The sequence below is a fragment of the Plectropomus leopardus genome, chromosome 2, assembly GCF_026936395.1.
Source record: "Plectropomus leopardus strain MGB_pleo_1.0 chromosome 2, ASM2693639v1, whole genome shotgun sequence".
Classification (NCBI taxonomy): domain Eukaryota; kingdom Metazoa; phylum Chordata; class Actinopteri; order Perciformes; family Serranidae; genus Plectropomus; species Plectropomus leopardus.
Window position 1 is genome coordinate 38,899,821 of NC_142177.1, and position 26,738 is coordinate 38,926,558.

General features: G+C 38.8%; 1 protein-coding gene across 1 annotated transcript; it reads right to left on the reverse strand.

Annotated features, from left to right (window-relative positions):
* Positions 1 to 18,436: 18,436 nt before the first annotated feature.
* Positions 18,437 to 26,701, reverse strand: ccdc51 (coiled-coil domain containing 51). Its single transcript, XM_042510336.2, has 7 exons — positions 26,459 to 26,701; positions 24,964 to 25,051; positions 24,679 to 24,877; positions 23,724 to 23,861; positions 22,624 to 22,788; positions 22,233 to 22,439; positions 18,437 to 21,647 (listed from the first exon to the last, which is right to left on the reverse strand). The coding sequence occupies exons 2-7, from the start codon at positions 24,966 to 24,968 to the stop codon at positions 21,051 to 21,053; spliced, it is 1,311 nt and encodes a 436-aa protein (XP_042366270.2). The 5' UTR covers positions 24,969 to 25,051; positions 26,459 to 26,701; the 3' UTR covers positions 18,437 to 21,050.
* Positions 26,702 to 26,738: the final 37 nt, after the last annotated feature.

Sequence of the window (26,738 nt, forward strand, 5' to 3'; positions counted from 1 at the left end):
TTGTTTCGTTACAGCAGGAAGAAAGAGAGCAGCAACAGAATAAAATAGGCACTTAAAATATAATTTAAAAAATGACAATATTAATACAGATATGTACAGTATGTACAGAAAAAAGATAAACAAAAAAGATTCAATGTGCAAATAAGTGTGCAAAAAGTGAAGATGGATGTGCAAACATAGTAATGTGCAGAATTGAGAGCAGATGTGCAACAGAGACAACGATCAGTGAAAAAGTTTTGTGTTCGCATGAGGTGGTATTTCATGTGATTCAAAAAAGTCGTATTTTGCAAAAATGCAACAGAAAAACACTTTTAGAATTATTGAATTCTTGCAGGACAGAGACCCAAAATCAGAGATGAAAGCAACAGACAAAATAAGATGAGACAAACTGACAGTGAACAAGGGAAGTGTGCAGGTATAAGTAGGGAAAACACTAATTAGGGAAGTGAGAACAGGTGAGCTGACTGCGGTGAAGCACAGGTGAATCTAATCAGGGCGATGCAGACGATCAAACCTGGGAGCAGGAAAACACGAGGGCAAGAAGTGAAGTGACCTGAAACACGTTAGGAACAAAAAAAAACAGGAAACACTGGATCCAGTCCATTTCAGTGCACTAATGCATTACAATGGATCATGCACCACCAGCTTCATTTTTGTTTTTAAATTTATTTTAAAATGTCCTTTTATGCTGAATTTCCTTGCTGGCCTGTTTTTGTAGAAGATCACTTTGAGCGGCATCTTTTAAATGGAAGGTGCTATATAAATAAAGTTTTGATGATGTTAATAATATTATCATTATTATTATTAATAATAATAATGATGTGTATGTCAGGAAGTGGAACCATCACCAAACTCATGACCTGGTTCTGACTGTAACATCACAGTTTAGTTCATGTCAAAACTCGCCTTCAGCATGAGGAGCTGATGGTTTTTACCTCAAGGAAACGAATGTCAGACATGCTTCATGGCAAAACTGACAGGAGCTCTTCACACATGCAGCCACACCTTCCTAACTCTCAGGAGGAACCACATTACACAACAACAAACCAGGCCCATCAAGTCTAATCTCACCGGTTAAAACGTGACTGAGCTGAAACTGATCCTGATGTCCACACATCTGATTTATGAATATAAAGTCTGGGTGAAGGGCTGCAGGTGGTTGTTTTTCATGCAGGTGCCGTCTATCCATCTGCCAACCTACAGTCACACTGCACCCGCCGCTGTCTGGCTGCGTTCTCAGCTGACAGCGTTCATATCACGCACACATGAAAGGTGGCTTCTGGCTCTGGCGTCACGATCTTACGCTGAAGGAAGTATTTTATAAATCCTAAAATCCTATGGCCTCCTGTCATTTTGCAAAAGTTGCACCCAAGCAAAGTAAATTGAGTACTCCAGATTTAATCCCTACACTAGCTCATGGGAGTATTTGGGAAAAAGTAAGTGAAACAGTGTCTAATATGACTTCATACCCAAAGCGAGAGCTTCAGGTTTCACATAAGCTGCTGCGGCTGCTTTTGGTGTGAGAGCGGAGCGGCGCGAGTCCAAAGATGCCTTTGGGAAACCCAACACCGGCCTGTGAGTCACAGAGTAATCCCATTCAGGAAGCGTCCCTTTGTCCGTGTGAGCCGACGTCACCGGGATCTGCTTTCAACAGCAGAGATCACAGGCAGAGGATGAACAGCTCAGAGCCAACAAAAGGGCCTGTGAAGGGTTAAAAGTACACAAAGCATTCCTCCTCTGTCTTCTTTTCCAGGAACAGAGGGGACATTTGAACGAGACAGAGACACAGTGAGGTAGTCAGACACCGAGCGGGGTTTTTAACTTCACACAGAACAAAGAAAACAGTGACGGTGGAGATGTGCCATGAGAGACATTTTACACGAATGTGGCTCTGAGGACACTCATGACAATGGACACTCCGTCAGATCTATTTTAGGAGACGTAACCTTCAAATTGTAACTGCAGGAGTAGGACATATCACTCAGTTCTCAGGAGAACAAGGATCTTTATCAGAAATACTCGACTGGCTTTGTTTGAGGGCCACATATGTAAAAATGACAGGAGGCCAGGGGCCAGTCGCAGCTGCCTCATACATGTTTGTAGGGTTAAGGAAGTTTCTAGAATTTGAGCAGGTTTCTTAGATTTTGGGGTGTTTGTAAGATTTAACAATGTTTCAAGGATTTTAGGAAATTTCCAGGATTTTAGAGCATTTTTTGGACTTTGGATGACATCTCTAGGATTTTAGGATATTCATGATTTTGCTGGTTTCAAGGATTTGGGGATATTTGTAGGATTTTAGGGCATTTCGGAGAGTTTCGAGGATTTTAGGATGTTTCTGGTATTCCAGGACATTTCTAGCATTTAAAGACGTTTCTTGGATTTTATATATATATATATATATATATATATATATATATATAAAAGTTTTATTTATAGTTCAAGTTGTACTACGTTTACAGAGAAGCAGTCTTCTTGAGCAATGTGAGTTGTCAGACTCCCTCTAACAATGTTGAAAACAAATATGCACAAAAACGATAAAAATCACAAAGGCCAAAGTGAAACTAGAGCCTGTCTTGCGATGGGATCACTCCTTGGGCCTTTCCTGTCTTTGACTTTCATTGTGATCTCAACCACACGTCGATATTTGCAATGTGCTGATTTGTTTATTTTTTTATTATTTATTATTAATAAATTATTATTATTTTCATTTTTGCAGACGACACAAATTTATTTTCTGGGAACAATTAAAAATAACTTTGGATGCTATTGGAAGGTAGTTGAATATTCTAAAAATGTGGTTTGATGTTAACAAAATCTCTCAATATCAATAAAACTTAATTCATGATTTTGGGAATGGCAAAGTAAATGGAAATAAATGGAGTAATTTTAGTGATTTCTGTTTTGGTGGGCCAGCAGGTTTGGAAAGCATCTTTTCTTCAAAAATCACCAAAAATTTTCAAAGAAAAAAGAAAATCTTCAAAAAGTTTTAAAGAAAAAAAAACTGCCAAAAATTTTAAAGATATAGAAAATCACCATTTAGAAAAGAAATCACCCAAAAATTAAAAGAAAAAAAAATGCTGGAAGATTTATAAAAATCACCCAAAATTTACAGGAAAAATAAAATGCTGAAAGATTTTAAAAATCACCAAACATTTTAAAGGGGAAAAAAAAATCTGTAAACATTTCAAAAGAAAAAAAAAACCTTTCACAGAAACGATGGCTAAAGAAGGGACTTCATGACGGACCTATTGCAACATCTCTGTGTAGAAAAGGGCTCGTCTTTATGCTGTCTTAGCTATTCATTTCTGACATCGTCTCGCTCTCAGAAAGAAAGCATTTGTTTCCCAAACTGTCAAACTGCTGCTTTTAAATGAATATATCCCTGTTCCTCTGCTCACACTGCGGGAATGAAACACGGCTTTAGAGACATGTGTGGGAATTGACCCCGGACCCCGTTAGTCCCCCTCCCCCTCATCCAGTCCAGCCTCAGTCTGGTTCACTCCTTCCTATATGGAGCAGAGAGTTTGTTGACAATTGGATTAAAATATTACATAAATAAGATTATGCAATGCTTTGTATTTGTGCAGGGAGGATGACTGATTGGTGGTGATGTAACACTTTGCTGGCGGGACTGAAACAGTTTTAAGCGAACTGCTGGGATTATCACACTCAGTCTCTTAGTGCCTTGCTCAGCAGAACTCCAAACACTGACTGCAGAATTCGAGTCCACTGGGATAACCAGGATTTGGGGGATTTTTTTTTAAAAAGATATTGCACATTTGTTTCTGCCTTTAAGTTATCTCATCATACACCACATTTCTATAGTTTTATGTAAAAGGGTGATATTTTAGATTAGATAAGAATATTTAAATATTCAATGCAATTTGCAATGCAGAAAAATAATATTAATAAACAATAATAAAGTAGCAGCCAACAATGTAAGCAGCAAAAAAAAAAGGCTTAAATTACACAGTGCAAGTTAAAGCAGCTGATGGGAGTTGTTTCTTGTAAAATTCCATGTACAAAGACAAATGACTGACGGGCTGATGAGAAATAAACAATTTCGAAAGACTGTGAGCCAAGTTCCAAACCTTTTAATCACCGACAATATAAAACAGGTTTAATAATGTCTGATTATTATGCAATCTGACTCCATGGCATGAATGGGAAAAAAATGAACCCTCTTTTATGTGTCTCGTGTTTTGTAATTAAAATTTGTCTTCTCCATTGAGGATTTTATCCCATCTTTTTGTCATTTTGATTTTATTGTGTTGCTCTTTTTGTGTTGCTTGCATAGACATCTTTTCAGCAGGGAAATGTCTCTTTGAAAGGATATAAAATCACTTTGCCTATGATTTTTGTCAGGGATTTTCAGAGTAAATATTGGTTTTTAAGATCAATTTTTGCCTATTTCCTATGTTGTTCTTGTTTTTGTTTTTGTTTCTTCTATCAAACTGTAAAGCATTTAATTTTTGTGAAAGGTGTCATATAAAAAAACAAATGATTAACTGACTGATCACTAGTCTACAGTCTTATATGATTATAGTTATAGTTATGATTTAAGTTATGTAATTGGATGTAATGAGTGGGCTGACATGAGTGGCTGTCAGGATTTGTTCACAATCATTGTGTTTTTTAAGCACATACAGTCACTGGTGTCCAGATTATCAAGGCAAATTACCATACAAACAATCAACAACATTGCAAATAAAATTCAGTTTATTTTTTGTCTAACAATTTTGTTTCTTCATGGCTTGGTATCAGTCCATGATCCGAGACTTTTAAAGAAATTAGTTGTGTAAGTGGCTTTAATTTTGAAGTTTACTTTCATTTTTTTTCAAAATATGTATTGTGTGTGTGTGTGTGTGTGTGCATATATGTGTGTGTGGGGGTAGTTCCAAACCCGATAATCATCGTCCACATCAACCATGCGACCTCGTTACATAATGTCTTTATTATCAGGCAAAGCCTCCATGGAAGGAGAAGACAGACAATGATTGATTTATATGTGTGTTTTTATGTAAGTTTCGTCTGAGCATGAAAGCTGCATGCCACAAGTTTTTACTTCTTTGTGTTTTATTTAAAACACAGAGGGGTGGGGCGGTGCTCTTCCAAACCTGTCAATCAGCACCCTCTAATGAAACAGAGAAAAACATATTATATAAAAGTCAAATGAGATGGAAAATCAGATCAAAATCAATCAAATATGATTATCATGCTAAGCTAGTTCCATGGCATGCATGGGAAAAAATTACTTGAGTTCAATGTATCATGATTAACCTTTTTTTCTTTTTTGGATGTTATCCCGTCTGTCTGTAATTGAATTTCATTCGTTTTGCTCTTTTTTTTTTTGTTTTTTACCTGTATCTGACAATCTGTGGAAGAGACAAAAAACCGACAGACTACTCTACCTTTGCTTTTAAGTAGCTGAATGACGGAGGTGCATGTAGCATACACCAAGCTGCCAGTCAGACCAGAGGGGAGAAACAAAGCCAAAAGTACCAGACAAAGATTGGGAGGAGAGCTGGCATCAGGGCAAGGCTGACCAGACTTGGACCAAAAGCTGTTACTCTACCAAGCCTTCTTTTGTCTAATGTCCAGTTGCAAAAGAATAAAGTGGATGAGATGCAATTTAGGCTCACTCAGCAATGGGGAGTCACAGACTGCTCTCCGCACATCTTCACAGAGACATGGCTAACCCCAAACATCCCAGATTAAGCTATTGCACTGGATGAACAGACCTTGTGCAGAGCCGGCAGGACACAAGAGTCTGACGCAAATTCAAAAAATTCACTGCAGGAATTGTATGATGCCATCAACAGCAACATGCCCGAACAACCAGGTGGAATTTTTCATAGCAGCTTACGATTTTAATCAACTCCAAAGAAGCAGGATCAAGGACAAATTTTAATTTCAAGTTTTAACTATGTTTGAAAATGACTAATAAATCTATCTTGTACCTTGTATCCTGGAACATAAATAGCAATTGCAGAAGGATACTTAAAGTGTAATATGTAGACGCAGGAGTCCACTGTAAAGTGGCAATACATGAGGACTTACAAAGAGAAAGTGTTGACCCAACTGTGAGTCATAATCAGCTTGGGCATCAGTCAGCTTCAGTTGTCCCTCACAACAGGTTAGTCAAGCACAGCGTCCTGTATGCAATCAGTCATCTAAGTTGTTAACAAAAGTTCTGAACATCTGACAAGTGTTTTCACTCAGAGGACATTGTAGACGCAAACTTTGGATGTCAGAGTTCAAAACAACACTTTTGCTCCCCAGAAGTAGTACAGATGTCATTCCAGTTTAAACCTTAACATGTCCCAGTTTGCTGGCTGTCACTCAGAGCAAGTTTCAATAGCCTGGAGTCTCCATAGGAACGTGGAAACAGCCACAGATTTATGAAAGAATGTTAAACCTTCGAGGTCGTGGCTGTTAGTTACAGCTCAATCTTTACATAACCTATAATCCACCATGCAGCAGCAGCTTTGTAAAAGAATTGTTTGTCATTTAGGGAGATAATGCTTTGTCACATTTTTGCAGAAGGTGAAATGAGAAGATATAAATATATATATCTGGGTCTGTGCACGACACACCAAGTAGGTCTGTGAACCTTCACCTTCCTCTGAGTGAAAACTGACAACTGCTAAAACAAACATGAGTGTGGTTTTTATCACTGAATTCCACATCACAAATTCCTTTAAGTCAGTGTTCATTTAATAAGGTGCACAAACAGCCCTGAAAAATTGGCACAAATAATGAACAATATATCAGTAGATAGGTCAAGTTAAGTGCTTGTTAGTATTTCCTTAAGGATAAGTAGCGTTCAAAGGTGCAGAAGTATCAAATAAATCAAAACCAGGAGATATGTTAAGAAATTTAAAAAAATTTTCCACCTCCTACACATTTCTACTAAAGTCCATCTGACTCATGTGACATTTTCTTTTCGTGCTTCCGTCAAAGTTTTATTTTGTCTTTAACCCAAATTTCCCCTCAAGTGTCCTCTTATCTCTGCAGTAAATTTCTTTCCTCATTCAGCTCTCTTCTATCGCTCCGCTCTGTCATTAAAATTCAGTCTAAAGTACACTTTTCACTTTTTTTCCCCACAATCTGTTTATTTCCCTCTTATAGGTTGTAGCTAGTCATTGATAGACTTTTCATATATTCCTCCTTTCAAGGACACATTTTTTGTTGCAACCTGCTCACCAAACAAAGCTTTTTTTTTTTTTAGGAAAACACAATTTCTATTGGTTATTCCTATATCACATCAAACCCGCAGTTCCTCCTGCAATCTCTTCAATATTATATTCTGTCTAATTACATTGTTCCTCTAAGAACCTCTGTCAACAATTATGCGTAACACTCATCTCTGAACAGGTTTGCTCATATGTTTTCAGGTGTATATCATGCAGGATTCCAGCTTTAAATACAGAGGAAAGAAAGAAAGCATTCTTTTATTTATCCAAGATTTCAGGGAGGACATAGAGGACACATATCTAGAATACTTCGAAAATGTGCCCCAACAACACATGAAAGAAGAAAGACTAAAGACATTCACACCATAAATTGATGCCCAATATAATGCAGATAATTAACTAAAATGCAGAAAACTTAAGTGTTAGATGCTCAAAATCTTCTGGCGTGTCCAGAGAGTTCAGGCTGGGATATCCGTATCTACAGCCAATCAACGAGCAAAAGACCAAGTGGGCTCAGGTGATGGCATTAAGCATAAAACATGTCAGGTGTGCCCTTGACAAAAAGACGGTGAAACCATCTCCATGTGTGTCGGGAATATATGTATAGAGGTCATCATTTGGGGAATAATGCAGAAGTGAGGGGATTACAAACTGCTTAAATTACATCCATAGTGGGTTTGAGGAACTGTGAAAAAACCCCCCCAAAACTAACATTTTGGTCAGAGTTAACTCAAAATGATGAAACTAAGACCCAAGTTGTTATGAACCAGTATTATCTCTTGAAAATTTACATTTAATTTCTCCAAACAAAAAGAAAATGGAGATGAAGAGGTGGAAACTTACATGTAAATGTGTCAAGGTCACTTTATATAACAACAGGATGATCACGTTGCACACAGAAACAGGTGAAATGCTGCTCTTCTCCTTTGAGGTGTCAGGTGGAGGGGGATTAAGACAATGGATATTTAAATTTGCTTAAATTTCCGCTGTCATTCTGCATGTTTCCCACCCTCCTGGTAACCGGCCAGCCAGCCCTTTTGTCTCGGCTTGTTAGGACAGCGTTGCTAAGGGACAGATTTATAAACACCTCTGTTACAGAGGCTGCTCAAAGTGTTTGAGATGAAATCTTTTCCAGACTACAGCTGGTTTGATTATAGTTTTAATAATTCATTAAAACTCTGATGAAACAAATTCCTTCCCTAAAAGAAAAACATTTGTTTTTTTTACAGAGTTGTTGTCATATTTGTCCAGCATATCAGATGCATACAGTCTTTTTCTAAATAATGGCAGGGAGCATAGACCGAAAAAGGAGGGAGTCAGCTAGTAAAGTAAAGTAAAAAGTTAAGTTAAGCTAAATGTGGCGGTGGTTGGGACAGACTTCTGGGGGCGAGAAGAGGAAGGAGGCAGGGGATGAGAAAATTGACAGAGTGTGCTGTCAATGGGTCGATGGGTCGTAAATGGCTTATGTTTGATCACAAAATTGTTGTCATGTTTTGTCAAAAACAATACGAACAATTTCGTGGCGTGAACTAATAATTTCAAAGTCGAGGCAATAAAGGATCATGAGAGTGCCCAAAGTCATCAGGAGAGCCTCAGGATTAAAACTGTCAAGATAGGTCATATCGAAGAGAGCCTTGCTGGGAGAAGCCTCGCTTTATTGAAGACGTCTGAGTTAGAGAATATGCAGCTACTTCTTTGAAATGCCCATGCCATGTTGAAAAGGGCAGGCCTTTCACCGGCTTTGCATGGATGTGTGAGTAAGTGAATTGATGTTACTATTTACATGTTTCAGAAACAACTTCAGAAAGTTACCAGCCACATTGCCTGGTGATCAAAAAAGTTAATTTAGAACTATGCATACTACAATGACAATTACTACAACATCCAAACAGTGACAGTAAAATCAACACAGACTGTCCAGCCAGTTACAGTAGAGTTAATCAGCAGTCATTATTAAAAAATCTCATTGCTTCAGGAGCAAAAGGCCTCCTAAAGCTGCTTGTCTGCAGTTGCCTTGACACTCATACCAGGAGCACATTTCTCCATGTGGGTCGGCAGCTATTCTCCTTTTCTGCTCCCCTCTAAAAACACAAAAAGACCTGTCTCTGTCTGCTTGTGTGTCTTTGGTGGTGTGTGTCTGTGTGTGTGCGTGCGTCTGTCCCTGTATGTCTGCTCATCTCTCTCACTCTCTGTTTAGACACAAATGACACGCACTTTGGAAGTGCTGGATGCATGTTTTATCATTTATCATGATCAGATCATTCACATCATATCTAACATAGTGTTTACATTGCTCAAAACAGAGCTTGGGTCAGTGGTGCATCCAGTGTAAATAGTCTGATAACCCAACATTAGTGCCAAAAGGAAATGTAACACTAGAGCAGAGACTGACACAGAAAACTGTATTGAAACCACTCAGGAGGCTGCGCTGATGTTTGTCTCAGGTACTGGTGAGGCATGAAATTTGATCCAGGAAGATTGAAAAAGCAGATTGATGCCAGTTTTACAGGTTTTACAACTCTAAAGAGTGGATTGTCTAATTACAAAGCTGTCCTGGGGTAAACATTAGAAACACAACATTCATGTCACAAAGTAATCTATGTGGAATTGTATGAATTTGCTGCAGCAAACATTCAACCAGTTTCAAACACTGTTGCAGGTGCTTTTCATGCAGCACTAAAGTCTGACTGATTGCAATTCAACCTCAAAAGGTCTCTCTGTAGAAAAGTGTGAGGACTGGACAAAATGTCCTCGCTGTCCTCAAAATGTACACAGGTCCCCATAAAGACAGAAGTACAAACGCATTCATACACACACACACACACACACACACACACACACACACACACACACACATAGCATGCCAGCACATATGAACATGTCTAGACACACTCGCTCGCATGTTTGACCTTGTGACCCTGTGTCAATGAGTAGGTCCACACACACACACACACACACACACACACACACACACACACACACACACACACACACACACATACACACACACACACAGGCGACTTCTCTGATCCCTCAGTCTGCTGAACTTACTGACCCCAGAAAACTCCAGCTGACCGAGTTGAAAAGAAAAGAAACGTCTTCAGTCTTTTTAATTTATAATCCCTGAATGTGCTTCTTAATTCATTATGAGGGAGTAGGGGGTGATGCAAAAAGGGGTAGGCATGTCAAATAATTTTTTAAGTACTGGGGAGGATCTTATGTTTTTTTGTTTTTTTTTTATCTTTGCTTAGGGGAGGGGTATACATCTTAAAATGGTTGTATTTTGTATCTGTTTTAGCTCCAATTTTTAAAGTACCATTTATCACAGACTAGTAAAAACAGACACATGGTTGGATTTTTAAAGTTTCTGAAGGTCCTTGAACACATTATGTGGAATAAATGCTTTTGTAAAAAACAACACCCCCCCCCCCCAAAAAAAGAGCTTAAAATGTTTAAATGTTTATATTTAATTAAAATCACTTTATTCTATATCTCATTCAAAATTTAGTCAGGATGCATGACAAGAGACAAGATTCTTCAACTCCAGGATTTCATCCAAACTTCACTTAAATTATGGTGGAAGGAGTAACTCAGGGAGGGCAAAAGACAAAAAAATAAAAGGATAAAAAATAAAATAAAAGTCACACACCAGCCACCTCCTCCTCTGATTAATAAAGAACAGTCCCTTAGAGGATTTCTTTGTCCCAAACTTTCTTTGTCCCAAAACGAGCTGTAAAATTAAGATGTTCAGAAACCTGATTTATGACCACTCATCTGCCTCTTAAACTTGTTCTGCAGGTTTTTCACTCGAACCTCTTTCTGAGTTTAAGCTTCTTTGTAGCCCTCAGGGATTTAAAGTGATGAATGAGGAAACTTCCTGCAGAATTAACCCTCTGGTTTGACTCAGTCATGGGCAGCTTCAGGGGGAATAATAGGGTCAGTCAGGTCTGGGCAGGGAAGAGCCAAGGCTGGAATCAAACCTGCGGCCGCTGCAATGAGGACACAGCCTCTATACATCTATACATGGGCCGCCCGTTTCCAAGGCTTTCTGGGTTAATATGACAACTTTATTAAATAAAAAAAGTCAAATATTAGTGGGTGTTAGTGGGTTTTCTTGTCCAGTGAGAAAGGGCCATAGATGTATGTCTATGTAAAGTTTTATATTGGTTTCAGAAGCTTTAAAACAGTGAACAAAAAAGAAAAAAGAAAGATAATCAAACTGTTTGCAGCTCCTGTTGGAAACGTACTGGCTGATAATAAGTGCGCTGCTTCCTGAAGATCAATGAGCCTCTTCTCATAATAAACTGTGCGTGTGTGCAAATATTGTATTTGCAGAATCTGGATGTTAGTCATGTCCATCAGCCTCTTATCCTTATCTGAGAGTAAACAACATCACATGACATAATTAAACATAAGTTACATCCTGTAATAAAGTCTCAGTCATCAATAATGTGAGTGTAAAAATATGTCACGTTACTAGACTGAACCATGATGGCAACCTGATGCTCAAAGAAAACCAAAAACCCCAAACCAGCTGGAATAAACTGGACAAAGCTCTTAAAGAACATAAACTTTGTATTAATAGTTTCTATGTGTTTTTATTGCTGGGTGAGTGCAATAGGTGTCGTGTGCAATTTGTGCTTTTCGTACTGGGTGAAACTGGGACTATGTGCAGTTGCATATTTGGTGTTTCTGTTCAGGCTGTTGTGTTTTTAATGTCATGGTGTGAAAATGTTTCTGTTGTAAGTGCAGAGATGTTATCTGTGCAGCACTGAGTCAAAGACAAATTTCCCCTGGGGCGACAATAAAGTGTATCGTATCGTATCGTATCGTATCGTATCGTATCGTAAATCTTTGAAACCTGGAGCGATGTTACTTGTATTGCTTTCAGTCACTTCTCTTAATATTCAAACCTTTGACCCTCAGTAAATTGGTGTGATATCTTACAAAAATGTGTAAAAAAAGCAAAAATAAAACATACCATATTTAATTACATATGTAATATTATGTTACAGAATTATTATTACTTTCTAATCACTTTTTCCAAGTTTTGTTTACCTTTTTTTCTTCACTTTTTTAGTATTAATTTTCAGGCAATTTTCTTGTACTTTTCATTAAATTATTTTCTAATATTTGGGTCATTTCCGCTTCCATTGCTTATTGCCGTCTTTGAATGTTTTTGGAAGAAATCAAGTCATTTTTTTCAGGTTTCAAAGGGCTAAACAAAATGTGACCAACAGGAGCTGTTTATATTTACAACCTAAGGATCTTGAACTTTTCCACAATGAACATTATCAGTGAGTTATTTTGATCTAAAGAGATAACAGAACAATAAAGGCCAAAGATTAGATGGTTTTACAATCAAGGGCCATAAAACTTTTCCACTGTGGTGCTGTTGCTGTTCTAAAATATCTCACAAATTAAAATTAAACAGTATGAGCCGCATTATGACCCACAACATTATTATTTCATGTTCTGTGGTTGTTTTTTTTGCCCAAATTGTGTCTTTTTTGCCAGACTAGTTTTTACTGCTGCAGTGTCTTTATTTTTTTTTAGTTTATCTAAATTTGATTTAACAGCAGGGTTCATACACATTTTTACCATTTTTGCATGACTGACACTAATTTTCAAGACATTCAAGACATTCTCTAAAACATCCATCGATACTCCTTATCAGCTCTTTTCCATTACTATAAATGAAGGCTTTTTGAAATACATATACATTTAAACATAATAATTAATTCAGAACATGATTAAAACTGAATATCTAAATATAATTTGGGGACTGTTCATTATTTATGAGAGGGGAGGGGGCAGTACAAAAAGGGTTAGGGGGGAAATTCAAAAAATTTTTTAAGCTCTGGGGAGGGACTTTTTTGACTTAGGGGATACAACTTTAAACGGCTTTATTTTGTATTTATTTTACCCTCTGTTTTTAAAGAAAACATGCTTTCTTAACAAAAAAAGGGCAATTTTTTCCTTTTGGTGATTTTTAAAGAAAACATACCCATTCGTACCAAAAATGACACCATTTGTCACAGCCAGAAACTGTAAAAACAGAAATTATTGTTTTTTTCACATTTTCAACAGTCATTAAACATATCCTGTGTTATTATACAGGTTTGTGAAACAAAATTCCATGACTTTTCCAATTTTTTTAAGGAATTTATTTAGTTTTCCAAAACTTTTCCAGGCCATTTGCAAAGTCCATGATTTTTCCAGGTTTTTCATCATCTAAAAAGCAAAAGGACCACAAAAACACATTAACCTAAATGTGACGTCCCTCCTTAAACACTCACAGACTTTGATCCTCACTCACATTGACTCCACGTGACGTCAGCGCCGTCTCACTGTGAATCAGCAGTTCTTTGAGGACTCTCTTGTTGACCTTTTGCTGCAGGGAATAACCCACAATGCACAGCACAGCACAGTGACGTCAAAACAGCAATGGCAGAGGAATTTCATGTGATTTCACAAAATGCTGACCTCAGACACACCCAAACCCCCTACATCCCCTCCCCATTAACACACACTTTGTTTCTGCGTTCACTTTAAGGGTCCGCCACATTAAGTGCCGTCCCAAACCAGCTATCAGTGAGCTGAAGTGGATTATCAAACCCTCCGACAGCGAGCCGAGTCGAGCGACTTATTGAACACATGCAACGCCACGTATCGTGTTGGTCATGAAGACGCTCTAAACAAAATACCTCCATGTGACCTTTTAGGAATGTAAACTGCTCAAACTAAGATTTTAAGACATTTAATAACATATAGACTTTGACATCTTAAAAGCTACACTGTACTCAGGATAAATTATGTGCTTGTCTAGTTTCTATAAAACAGTAGTTGCACTTTTTTTATTTTAAATTGTTGCAAAAACCAAGAAGTTTAATAAAAAAAGAGTGAAAATCGGAGAAGATATTAACGAAAGAAAAAGAAGAGAAATGTCATCAATGAATCTTTAGACTAACTTTTAATGCTATTTATTTATGTATTTATTCATTTATTTATTTCCACATTTATTTATCCACTCATCTTTTTATTTTAATGACAAAGGGATACTATAGACAACCAAAATTCTGGGGAAAAAAAACACAGCCTACAGGTTTAATTTTAAAAAATTAGCATTAAATGGGAGTTAATTTTATTTTTCTTCATGGTTACCAGTTGTAACCATGTTTTAAATGTGTTTCCTTTCCCCCTGTTGTTGTATTTCAATGTTCTGTGTGAAGCACCTTGAATTGCCTTGTTGCTGAAACGTGCTATACAAATAAACTTGCCTTGCCTTGCCTTGCCTTGCCTTGCCTTACCAGATATTTTGACAGCTCCTTTTCTACGATTTTCTGAACTATAACCAAATGGTTTTTTGTGACAAAACACAGTAACACAACCACAGTGCTGCTGAATGTAAAGTTTTAATGTAGCTACATACAAATGTACTGTAGCTGTGCTTTGCCGAAATGTACAATGCCAACGTTTTTCTTGGCAACTGGTTTCGATTGGAGACTGAACAGACCGGTTGGCAAACACGAGTGTTGACTAAGAGGTCAGTAAGGATGTTTGAGGGCTGGGTTGCACAACTAACTACCGGGAAAGCGTGAGAGATGGCGTCACTGCCGTAAAATGCAACTTTCTGTAGTATTTGGGAGGTGAGTAAGCAATGAATCAGCCTGCTTTTTTCATGATAAAATCTTCTGTGAAATAAATTCAACTAAAAAGACGAGATTGGTTTTGGCACTAAAATATTCAGTTAAATCTAAAAAGACTGAAACATCAACAGTTTTTACTGACAAAAATGAAACAGTTATGGATTTCTTTGATAAGTATAAAACTTAAATGTTCAAACTTAAATCAAATAAAAACTCAACTTAAATTTTAAAAAATATTTACTAAACGTTTGATGGTTTTGATGGAAATTTAATGAATTAACCCTATGAAACCTGGACCAACATGACTTTTCTTATGCTGGTCTTAGATGTCTAGAAAATTGTTTTTAAAACTACTTTTATATTTATCATAACTATATATTTAAAATTACATTGTAAAATTATTAGAATTTTTAATTATTTTTACAAGCCATTTCCTTGTTGTTTTTAAACGTATTTTTATTTTTATTTTTTTTACTAATTTTGTGATGATTTCTTGAATTGTTGCTCTTCCCGTGTTGAAAAAAAAAAAATAAATTCAATTTGATTCACACACACACACACACACACACACACACACACACACACACACACACACACACACACTGCATATCACAGTTAGTGAAGTGGGTGACCTGGATACCACAGTCATGTGAGGAGACATGTTAACTGTCTGTTCTGTCCCTCTGTGTCCCCCTCACAGTCTGTCTCTGTCTTTTCCTCTCTCAGCATCTTGCTGTTCCTCTTGTGTTTCTGTAAAAAAGATACAGTTTTGGGGCCCACAGTGAATTCAAAGAGGACATTTTTTTAAATGATAAGATTTTTTGAACAGTTCATTTCCTTTTTTTAACTTCCTTTTTCTCATATTTTATTTATTTTTCACTAGTTTTCGGGTAATTGAGGTAGTTGAGATGGCCTGCTGTGGAGCAGGGCTGGATCGGACTGAGAAGCCGAGGACTTTATCAGCAGACAGCTTGTCATTCAAAGAAGCCCGGCCCTTAAATACACATAACTTAATAAAAAGTAAACTGGTGAGTTATACACGAATGCTGAATTAGATGTGGTTTACTGCGGTTTCAAACTGGATTCAAGAGCAAGACCACAAGACAAGGGGATTCTCAGAGAGGGGGGAAGTGCAAATGGAGGAGACAGTGGACCAAAAACACTGGAAGACTGTTTACTGAAGACAGCTCTGGAGACGAGCCAACAGCACCACTGTGAAGAGAGAAAACAATTTGGCAGCATAGACGAGAGAGTCCGCAGATTTTAAGCTGCAGTTGATGAGAGTGGAACAAGCAACAGGTGTGCATGCAGAGCTGCAGCAGCAGGAAGCCACGCTCGGCCTCTGAAAGCACACAGAGACGCAGCAGCAGAAAACACAGCAAAAAATCCCAAAAATATACGAAAAAATACACAAAGTCAACACCACCACATACAGACCCAAACTGGTTTTTCTACCAGGCTGTAAACATGTTTATTTCTGCTGAAAAGTGGGACATTTTAACATGCACAGGAGGCATCCATGACATTTGAGGTATCCTCCTGCATCAGGTTACGCCCTGTTTTCATGATCATCAGAGATATCATTTATCACGCAAAAACATTTCTTAGTTCGAGCTTCTTGTTTGTACGAGAACTTGCTGCTTTTTCTTATTATTATTTTGATAAATACATTTAAACCTTTTTGCATGTGTACTTTTAGTTTTATTCTTAAATATATTTCCCTGAAATCACATTTACTTGAAGTTTAACAGTTGGTCTTTGTTGATTTCACTACTGCAGAAATTCTTCCTCTTCTCACAAACGTTTTTGGTGTCATCTCTTCAATCTTGTTTATGTTGCAGAGTCTTTGCACACGGCACTAAACCTGCTCTTATGTGGTATTTAGAGAACATTACCTGTGCTGACAGGTGACTTATGATCATTGGGATTCATCATTGAGCACACCTGGTCAGAGCAGATTTGGATGATTTAGAGCGTTTGGTGCATCTGGAGTCGACTTCTCTTAAATTTCTCTCACCAGAAAATGAAGAGAAATTTAAGAGAATGTTGCTGCATGAAGCTCGATGTGTCAAAACTGCGTCAGACTTCTTTCAGCGCAGGAGTTCACAAACAGACATGATCACAGGACAGACGCAATGTTCACCTGCAGATCTGGAAAAACAGACGCGCACCAGAGGGGAGGGTGGCGGCGGAAAGTCATCTTCAGGTTTATCACATGACAATAACCAGTAACCGGGTCATTCAGTTCACAGGACCCCTGTGTCAATGAGTGTGTGTGTGTGTGTGTGTGTGTGTGTGTGTGTGTGTGTGTGTGTGTGTGTGTGTGTGTGTGTGTGTGTGTGTGTGTGTCTCAGTTAAAGATGAGAGAGAGGACAGTTTCAGCACCTCTTTTAAGGACTGTTTGAGGCTTCAGGTTAAAGGATTAAATTACAGTTCTGGTTAGACCTGAAGTGATGGTTAAGGAGGAGGCAGCTCGTTCCACCAATTCCAAACAGGTTTTAACTGTAAGAAAGAAAGAGATTGATTAAAAAAATACAAGAAAATTATCTGAAAAATAGCAAAAATAGAGACAAAAAAATGAACAATAACATTCCCTCTTAAAAAAGTGCAAAAACTTAAATTAATAATAATAAAATAAAATATCTATTCTCACCATAACTTAATTTTAAATATATAATTATTATAATTAGAGCTATAGTTTTCTGGATATTTCAATCCAGTTTTATGGTAATATTTTCTAATATTTCTCTCTCCCTCTCTTTTTTGAACATTTTACAAGTTTCTTGCATTTTGTGAGAGATTTTTTCACCAAATTGTTGGTCGCCTTTTCCTTCATGTTTTTGAGAGAAATCAGACCAATCTGCTCACGTTTCAGAGGTTTAAAAGCTTTTGAAAGGCATCTGAATACAGCACAAGAAAACTGATGAAGACTCTAAAGGGTTAAATCTCCACACACAACCTGACTGTGATAATAATTCAGGCATCAAACATCAGCTCAGGGCGATGTCCGCATTTACAACAGACCACAAACACTGACGCTTTAACTGAAATGTTTTCTGTTACTGTTTATGCCACAAACAAAGTTGAATTACTGAGCACAGAAAATGCATAAAAAGATCAGTTACAGTTCAAATTAAGTCTCAAGTTTCAAGATTTAGTCAGTTGCACTTCCATATTTAAGGTTACAGGAATGTGAATATTCATATGTGTAATTTCTGTGCACTTTTGTTCGTTTTACACCTGACACGGAGGCTCTGTCGCCCCGCTGCGTCTGACTGAGAAGCACAGGGCTGCATCTCTGTGCTGCACAAATTACTGCAACAGTGCATTTAGGCAACAGAACATCTTCGTTTAGAAAAATTTTTTTTGACATGACGCAAATTTTTTACGAGTAAATTACGTAATGTTACTTTAAAACATGGGTCTTCTTTTTTGTTCTCAAAAACTGAAATACGTCCGAAACTCGTCAAATATGTCCGCTCTGTCCGTGCTTCCGGCGTACGAACTCGACGCCAAAGGCCACCTTTCGCGTCCAACCAGAACGCGGCTGGACGGCGTCAGATGAGAGCGTGCTCATAAAAAATGCTGAAGGACAGCGTCAGGTTATTTTATTTCCAAGAACAAACATTTCCATTTTTCCAATAAAGCAAAAAACAAGCATTGGTGCAGTTTATTACTTTTTAAAACTTTGACCCGACTCAGAAAGGGAGAAGTTTTATACAACAGTGCAGAGCAGTTTCTCCCGGACACATTACAGACGGACAGACAACCGGATCCACACACCTGCACCGGATTAAACACCAGGCGTCAGTATTGTGTGTGTGTGTGTGTGTGTGTGTGTGTGTGTACTGAAAGCCATCAGTTCGTCATTGAGCTAAGTAAAGACTCAACACCTGCTGCAGTGGATTTACCAGCACAGAGAATACAGGGCCGAAAGTATATGGACACCAGAACACCCAAAGTGTTAACAATGGACATGAACCTGCTGCTTTAACAGCCTCTGATCTTCTGAGCTTACATTTTTAAAAATATTTTTGGGACCTGTCAAATCTGTTTTATTTTTGTTGTTTTCTGTGTTCATTATCTACATTTTCTTCTATTTTTTAAAAATCATTTTCATTTATTTATTTTTTTTAGTCTTATTAGTCCTTCAATTTTCCAATATAATATATGTTATTTTTATTGTTTTAATCCTGATAAATGTATTTTTTTCAAGATTAAGCTGCACATTTTAGAGAGTCGTTTTACTGCGACCGTCTAACAGCAAACCTGTGTGGTAACGATGCTGTTTAATAAGCGTCTTGATGTGCCACACCTGTCTCCTGGATGGATTATCTTGGAAAAGGAGAAGTGCTAATTAACACAGATTTTTAACAAATTTGGGAACACAGTTTGAGAGAAATCTAACTACTGAACGCATGAAAAAGGTCTGACATCTTTAACTTAAAGAAACATGGGAGCAAAAAATGTTGAGATGTTTGTTCAGTGTAACACACGTTTCAGCATTAGGACTTCCCTCTAATGGACACATAAGTTCAGCTTGTTTTATACACATTCATTTGTAAATTAGTGAATCAGATGATCAGATCACGACTTTTGCAGAACAAACAGAGCAGCAGACTGATGAGGATGTGACTTCATGCATCACGTTCAGCTGCTGCTCCCTGCTGGCTGCTGCGTGTCATCTCCTCTGCAGGCTTCATGCACATTTTACCAGTAAATTTCCAGGACTTTTCCATGACTTTGAGACAAATTTTAAAGACTATACTGTCTCTACAACGACCATCAATACAACTTATATGTTCATGATGATACCACAGCTTTTTGATATATATATTATTTTAAAGAATAATGAATGAAATGAGAGAGGAGGGGTGGTGCAAAAAGGGGGAGGCATGTCAAATCATTTTTTTAAGCACAGGGGAGGGACTTATGATTTTCATTTCGGCTATATTAAAAAAACATGCCTTCCAAACCCCTGGGTCTGCAGGTTTGGAGGGACTGTTTTCTTTAAAACAACTCCTCACCAAAAATGAGCACCCATTGGCTCACCAGGAGAGGGCGCCCCATGTGCCGGGACCGTGTCTGCCACAGCGGCTGCAGGTTCGACTCCTGCGGCCCTTTGCTGCATGTCATCCCCCCTCTCTCCCCCTTTAAGCTCTCCTGTCCCAATAAAGGCATGAAATAAAAATGAATTAAAAAATCACCAAAAAATACACCATTAATCACCTCCAGAAACTGTAAAAACAGAAATTATTTTTTCAAATTTCCAAAGGTCCTTGAACATATCGTGTTTTTATACAGGTTTGTGAGACAAAATTCCATGACTTTGTTCAAAACTTTCAAGGTATATTTAGTTTTCCAAAACTTTTACAGGCCTAAAAATTGGTTAAACTGGTAGAACAGACAGCTGAGCTGAAAGACACAGTGACACCTAGTGGTGGAGCGAGAAGTTACAGGACTTCAAACAGCCGGCGGCCAGCAGGCAGAGAGACAGCATGTTTTTTTTACATCTGAATTAAGGTGAATTAAGGATTTATTTCGATCAAACCTGAGCTGGTGGTTGTTAGAACAGTTGACTTACTATCTAGATTACTAGCGAGAGTAACCAAGATGGTTTATTTTGTTTCTGTTGAGCTTGAATGAAGTGTGTTTTATGATGAGTTAACTAATTAATCCTCATCAGTCATCTGTGACTGAGAGAAAGTTAAATTTAAAAGGTGTAAAGTTTTATCTCTCTGTTTAATAAGGAACATGAGTACGAGAATATCACTAATTACTTATATTTCTTAACATTTTGTGTAAATGTGTATTTATTCGTCTGAAAAGCTGAAAGTAAGTACAGCGCTGGCCATTGGAGGGTGTTAGCGCCGCACACTCATACCGTCATAAACCATGTACACCAAAGAAGATTCAGGAAGGTATGAAGGTATGAAATATTACATACGGCACAAGTCTGAATACAGCGAGCTGGAATTAAACTCTTCTTAGTTCACATTTAATCTTGAGATCACGGACTCGATCATATTTAGAGGCAGTCAGCGGTGCAGTAAACAGCAGCAGTGGAAGAGGAGCCCAATCAGGACCTGGAACCAGTTTATTACAGAGTCTGAGTTCAAATGTTTTCTGACATAATTCATTCAGATTATCGCTCCCAGTAACTGACAGTGGTTCAGTGCGTGTGAACAAACTGGAGGTCTCGTGTCTAACCAGTCCCTCTGGTTAGCAGGAAGACTGCAGAGACGGTGATGGCGGCGGCGGTGTAGGTAAACACTGCGTTATAAAGAGTGTTTGTCCTGATTCGTTCTCCCAGCGTCCTCTGGGTCTCCTCCAGCTGCTTCACCACCGCCTCCGACTCCCACCGGTCCCCTTGCTCTGGTCGCTCTGGTTGCTCTGGACGCTCTGGTGTTGCTAACTGCGGCTGAGCGGCGCGTGTTTCCGCCTGAGGTTTGGTCTCCAGCAGCCTCCTCACCACCGATAACTCGCTCTCCACTCTACCCAGTCCTTGTCCCAGTTGGCCCAGTTGTGGCTGCAGGGACTCCAGAAGCGACTCTGTCTTTTTGCCGATGTGGAGGTCTTTAAGAGCTGAGAGAGGCACCGCGGGTGAGTCTGAGGTCGGAGCCCTCTTTTCCTGGAGGACGATGTCCCTCTGTGTGGACGCGTCATTCAGGGCGAGCCTGAGGCTGTCGATGATGGTTCGGAGCTCGTCCTGCTGGGAGCGATGGTTTCCAGCCTGGACTCTGAGAGCCTCCTGCAGGCTCTCTGGACCTTTCTGGGCCTCCAGCAGCAGATTCTTCAGCTCCTGCAGATGAGAGACTGAAAATCAGCTGAAACAAAAGTTTTCACACAACTCTAACGACTCTGAGCGGAACGTGTTTTGAAGATTTTTGCACATTTCCAGGATTTTTAGGACATTTCTCAGATTTTATTGTGTTTCAAGGATTTTGGGACATCTCTAGGATTTTACAACACATGCTGGATTTTAGAACATTTCTTGGATTTTAGGACGTTTGTAGGACATTAGAGGTTTAGCTAGGACCTCTGTTGGGGGTGCGGGGGATCCTCCACTGGCACTTTTTTTGAAAAACAAGGTAACAAAAACAGGGCGATTCTTATTTTCAGGTGATTATTGCCTGAAGAAAAAGTACTTACAATATTATTTGAATTCTCAGCCAATATATGCCCTGAATCAGGGATACTCAACTTTCTTTGCTTGGGGGGCCACTTTTGCAAAAGTCAGTGTCAATATATCACTCCAGTCTCTAAGCCCTACTTGGTTACTTAGTGCATCAAATGAGACATTTTCAGTCAGTGTTGTTCAAAAAGTCACACCTCGTGCAGAATTGATAAGTGTGTGAATCCAGCTGCTCTCGTCAGCCCTCCTCACCTGCAGGCGGACGCGGTTGACGTATGTTGATCCCATGACCCCGATCAGGGCTCCGAGTACCGAGCCGATGATGGACCAGTTCTTGGTGCGTTCTGCTCTCGTCCTCTCCTTCTCGTGGCTCTCCCTGACGCCGGCTGAGAACAAGGCAAACTTCTCCCTCTCTGAACCCTCTGCGTTCTCGTACGCTGTCCGGAGACGCCGCTCCTCCTGCGGTCAGGAAAGAGCACGGAGGTTTGTTACGAATTAACCTAAACTGATCTGTTTTTACATAAACATTATTGAGCAGATCTTCTAGTTTTATTTCAACAATGTAAAACCTCAAAACCAAATGACAGATACGACAAATGTGTTTCCTGCCGCTTTTTTCATTTATATTTCCAATTCATCTAACCTGCAGCAGCTTGTGCTCCAGCGTGGCCAGCTCCAGGTAGTGAGCCTCCTCCCTGGAGACTCTGTCCAGCCGGTCTCTGACCTCCTTCAGTCTGACCTGCAGGGCCTCCAGGCTGGCATGAGCCTCGCGCACCATCCCTCTGGCCACCATGAACGCCGCCTCAGCCTGGAAGAAAGTCCAGGGTTCCCACGCATTGTCATGGACAAAATTTCCATAATTTTTTCCTGACTTTTTAAACACCAAAAATGTATATTTCTTGCCCAGCGCTTTTTCAACACATAATATTCAAACTATATTTAAAAAATATTCCAAAACATTTTAAAGAAAACATGCCTTTCTAATTTAAAAAAAAAAAAAAAATAAGATTTCTCATAAAAAAGTTTTCTGTAAAAATCACAAAACTTAAAATGAAATAAACTAAAGAAAAGAAAGTAAAAATATTTTCAATTTTCTATTAAAATGTAGATTTTTTTTTTTACAGAAAATATGTCTTCCAAAACCCATGTTTTCTTTGAAAAATCATTGTAAAATGAATACATATTACAGCCATTTTAAGTTTTATGTCCTTTCCCTGAGCCAAAAGTGCTTACAAAGTTATTTGACTTGCCAAGTGGGCATACATGCAGGGAGAGACAAAACACGTGGAGAAAATAAAGAATCATACGTGACGAACAAATAAAAACATAACCAAAATGTTGTCACATGTTGAGCATATTGAAGCTACGTTACGTCGGCAGCTACAGAAAATAAATGAACCGCCATGTGACATAAGTGTAATTTAATATATTACAACACATTTCCATGTTTTTTCCAGAACTTTGATTTCTACTAGTTCCACAACTTATCCAGGCCAGGAAAATGTGACTGTGAAATCTCCTGACTTTTCCAGGTTTTCCATGTCTGTTGGAACCCTGAAACACACACGTCCGCGGCTCTGGGTCTTTCTCAGTATGGATCATTTGTCCTTAATAATTTAACGCAGGGCAACAACGAGCCATGAAGGACTCAGACTCTGCAGATCACTGAGTGTTTTCACTGACTGTTTACATGCAAACACATCCTGTATTTTCAAGATTTCCTGCTTCTTACTGTCTGCTGACCTCAGTGACCTTCGTCTGGGCCTCGCGGACCTCGTTGAGTCCGACAAACTCCTCGTACCTCTCCCACCAGTAGTTGACGGAGGCGGAGGCCGTCTGAGTCGCCCGCTGACCCCACTGCTGCCCCAACTCACCTGCATGCTGGAGGACGGAGAGAAAAGGAAACACGGTGTTAATGGTAACGCTGAATAAAATTATTAAAGGATTTAGGGCAGTGATGCTCAACTTACAAGCCAAATCTGGCCCCCGATAGGGTGCCAGGTGGCCCCCCAACCATTTTCTAATTAACAATAAAAATAAAGTCATTCACTGGGAATTGTTTTTATATTTTTAGTATACATAAGGTGCCAGAGTACATAAAACAGCGTCAAAATAGAGCTTGTTTATCAAAAAAGTGCCAGTGGAGGATCCCCCACAGCTCCTGACAGAGGTCCTAGCTCAGAACCTAATGTCCTAAAATCCTAGAAATGTTCTTAAATACTAGAAATGTCCTGAAATCCAAGAAATTATCTAACATCCAAGAAACGTCAAAAAATCTTAGAAATGTCCTGAAATCCAAGAAATGTGCTAAAATCCAAGAAACATCCTGAAATCCTTGAAACGTGCTAAAATTCGAATATATCCTTAAATTCTACAAACGTGTTAACATCCAAAAAGCAGCCTAAAATTCTAGAAATGTCCAAATATCCTATAAACGTCCTTAAAGCCGAGATATGCCCTTAAATCCTAAAAATATCCTGAAATCCTAGAAAAGTTCTCCAATCCCTGAAATGTCCTAAATCCAAGTAACATACATGGGGCTGCTACAACTGGCCCCTCGCCTCCTGATATTTTGCAAAAGTGGCCCCAAAGCAGAGCAAGTTGAGTATCCCTGTTATCCCCCATCAGTTCAAAAAAGTCAGTGATGTCTTTGGTCTGTAAAGTTGTCATCAACAGTCCGATGATGCATTTCCTGTACCTGTAAGGCAGCCACGGTACGCTCCTTCACCACCTGAGCTCCACTCTTCCCTTCAGGAGGGCTGGGGTTGGTGGGTGGAGGGGAGCCGGGCTGATTTTGCGAGCTGTAGGTGCGGACCGGAGTGATTCTGCCGGGCAGGGAGAGGCGGGACAGACAGCTCGAGCCATGAGCCCGCAGACAGATCTGAGCTCCTCTGTACCTGAGACAGTAAAAAAACTGTTAACCAGCTTCAGTGCTGCAGTTTATATGCAGAACCAGTCGAAAAAAGCTCAGGTGCAGAAATACCTCATTGAGAAGGGCAGCAGTCAAATGGTTGAAAACTGTCAGAGCTTCACTTTCACTGCAGCCGCAGAGCCGACCCGGGAACAGAAAACTGAGAGAAAAAGATCATAAAATATTTATGATTGATAAACTATCAAATGTGCATCATTTCAACAAGCAGCCGGAGATGTGCTGATGTCTCTGCTACACTGGGTCCAGCTTCTTAAAATATCTCTGATTAGGGATGCATGATAATGATAGGGACCGATAGTTTTTGGCCCGATAACGGGACTTATGACGTCGTACCGACAATTCAGAAAATAAAATTTTTAGCCGATAATTAGAACCGATAATGATAAGCATACATTGGTTAGATTTCACCCGTTTTGCCCAACAATTCCACGTCCAAAAACAAACGAACAAGACGACCTAAGGTCCCAGGGTGATGGAGAGGACTACTAACGTGCCGACTTTAATGCTATTTAGCAGCTTTTCGCTTTTTGACCTGCTGACCAGCCTGCACCGTGAGACGTGACGGCGCTGCAGACTGAAAGAGAAAGTCAGGGATGAGTTACAGATGCTGACTGATCCGCTCATAATCATAAAATAACATCATAAAATAACATTAAATATATATAATCTATGTAGAAATATATATACATGAACAGAACCACAATAATTATAAATTTCTCTGAACATTTTCCCTTGATTTTTTAATAATAATTTTCTAATTTTCTTGAAGCTCCTAAAACAAGGAATAACTGAAAAAAGTCAGCTTAACATACTATTAAGTATATCTAATAGATATATAAATGAATATATGTAAATATATAATTAGGGATATTATAAAGAGTTCTATGGAAATTATTTCCTTGCTTAAAAAAATGTCTTATTTTCTTGAAGCTCAAAATAAATAAATAAGCACAACCCAGAGACACCATCAAATCCTAGAAATGTCCTAAAATCTTGGACATGTCCAATAATCCCAGAAACATCCTAAAATCAAAGAAACATCCAAACTCTGTAAATACTCTAAAGTCCCGGAAATGTCCTTAAATCGTAGAAACAGTCCTGTAAATGTCCTTAAATCCTGAAAATCCTAAACCCTCGAAACAACCTAAAATTCTAAAATTGTAATAAAAGAAAAAAAAGGCCTAGAAATATCCCAAAATCCCACAAACGTGTGGGGCTGCTGTGGCCCCTGACCTCCTGTCATTTTGCAAGTGGCCCCCAGGCAAAGCAAGTGCAGTATCCCTGATATAACACTTAAAATAATAACTGACACATAAAATAAATAACCACGCAGCCTGGAGGGAAATACTTTTGTACTTTTGTGGATCATTTGTGTCACTTTTTCTTACAGTTTTCCTCCAAGGTGAACTGACAGCTCTGCTCATGTCCCTGCTTTATTTCCATCCAGCGTTTAGCTCCACGTTGCTAACAGTTATCGACTTTTCGTTGCTGTTTTTTGTTTCTGCGACAGCTTTTCTTATACAACAAGGTATAAAAATAAACATACCTGTTTTATTGATGTCGAGGCATACATGCCAAACAGACGGAGTTTCTTTTGATTACATAGTTAGCATCTTGATGTCAAATGAAACAGCTAGCAGCCGGGTGAACTTTTTGTTCAGGCGCATAGCGGTCATTGTATTTCCGGTTCACAGTTCGCCGGGGTCCTGACAGCGCGGATTAGCCGGTTGTACTCGCACTAAAAAACAGCTTCTTTCTTTCTTTACTTCAACCCACTGTGACCTGTTTTAAACATGTCCGGCAGAGAAGGTGAGAAGTCGATTTTA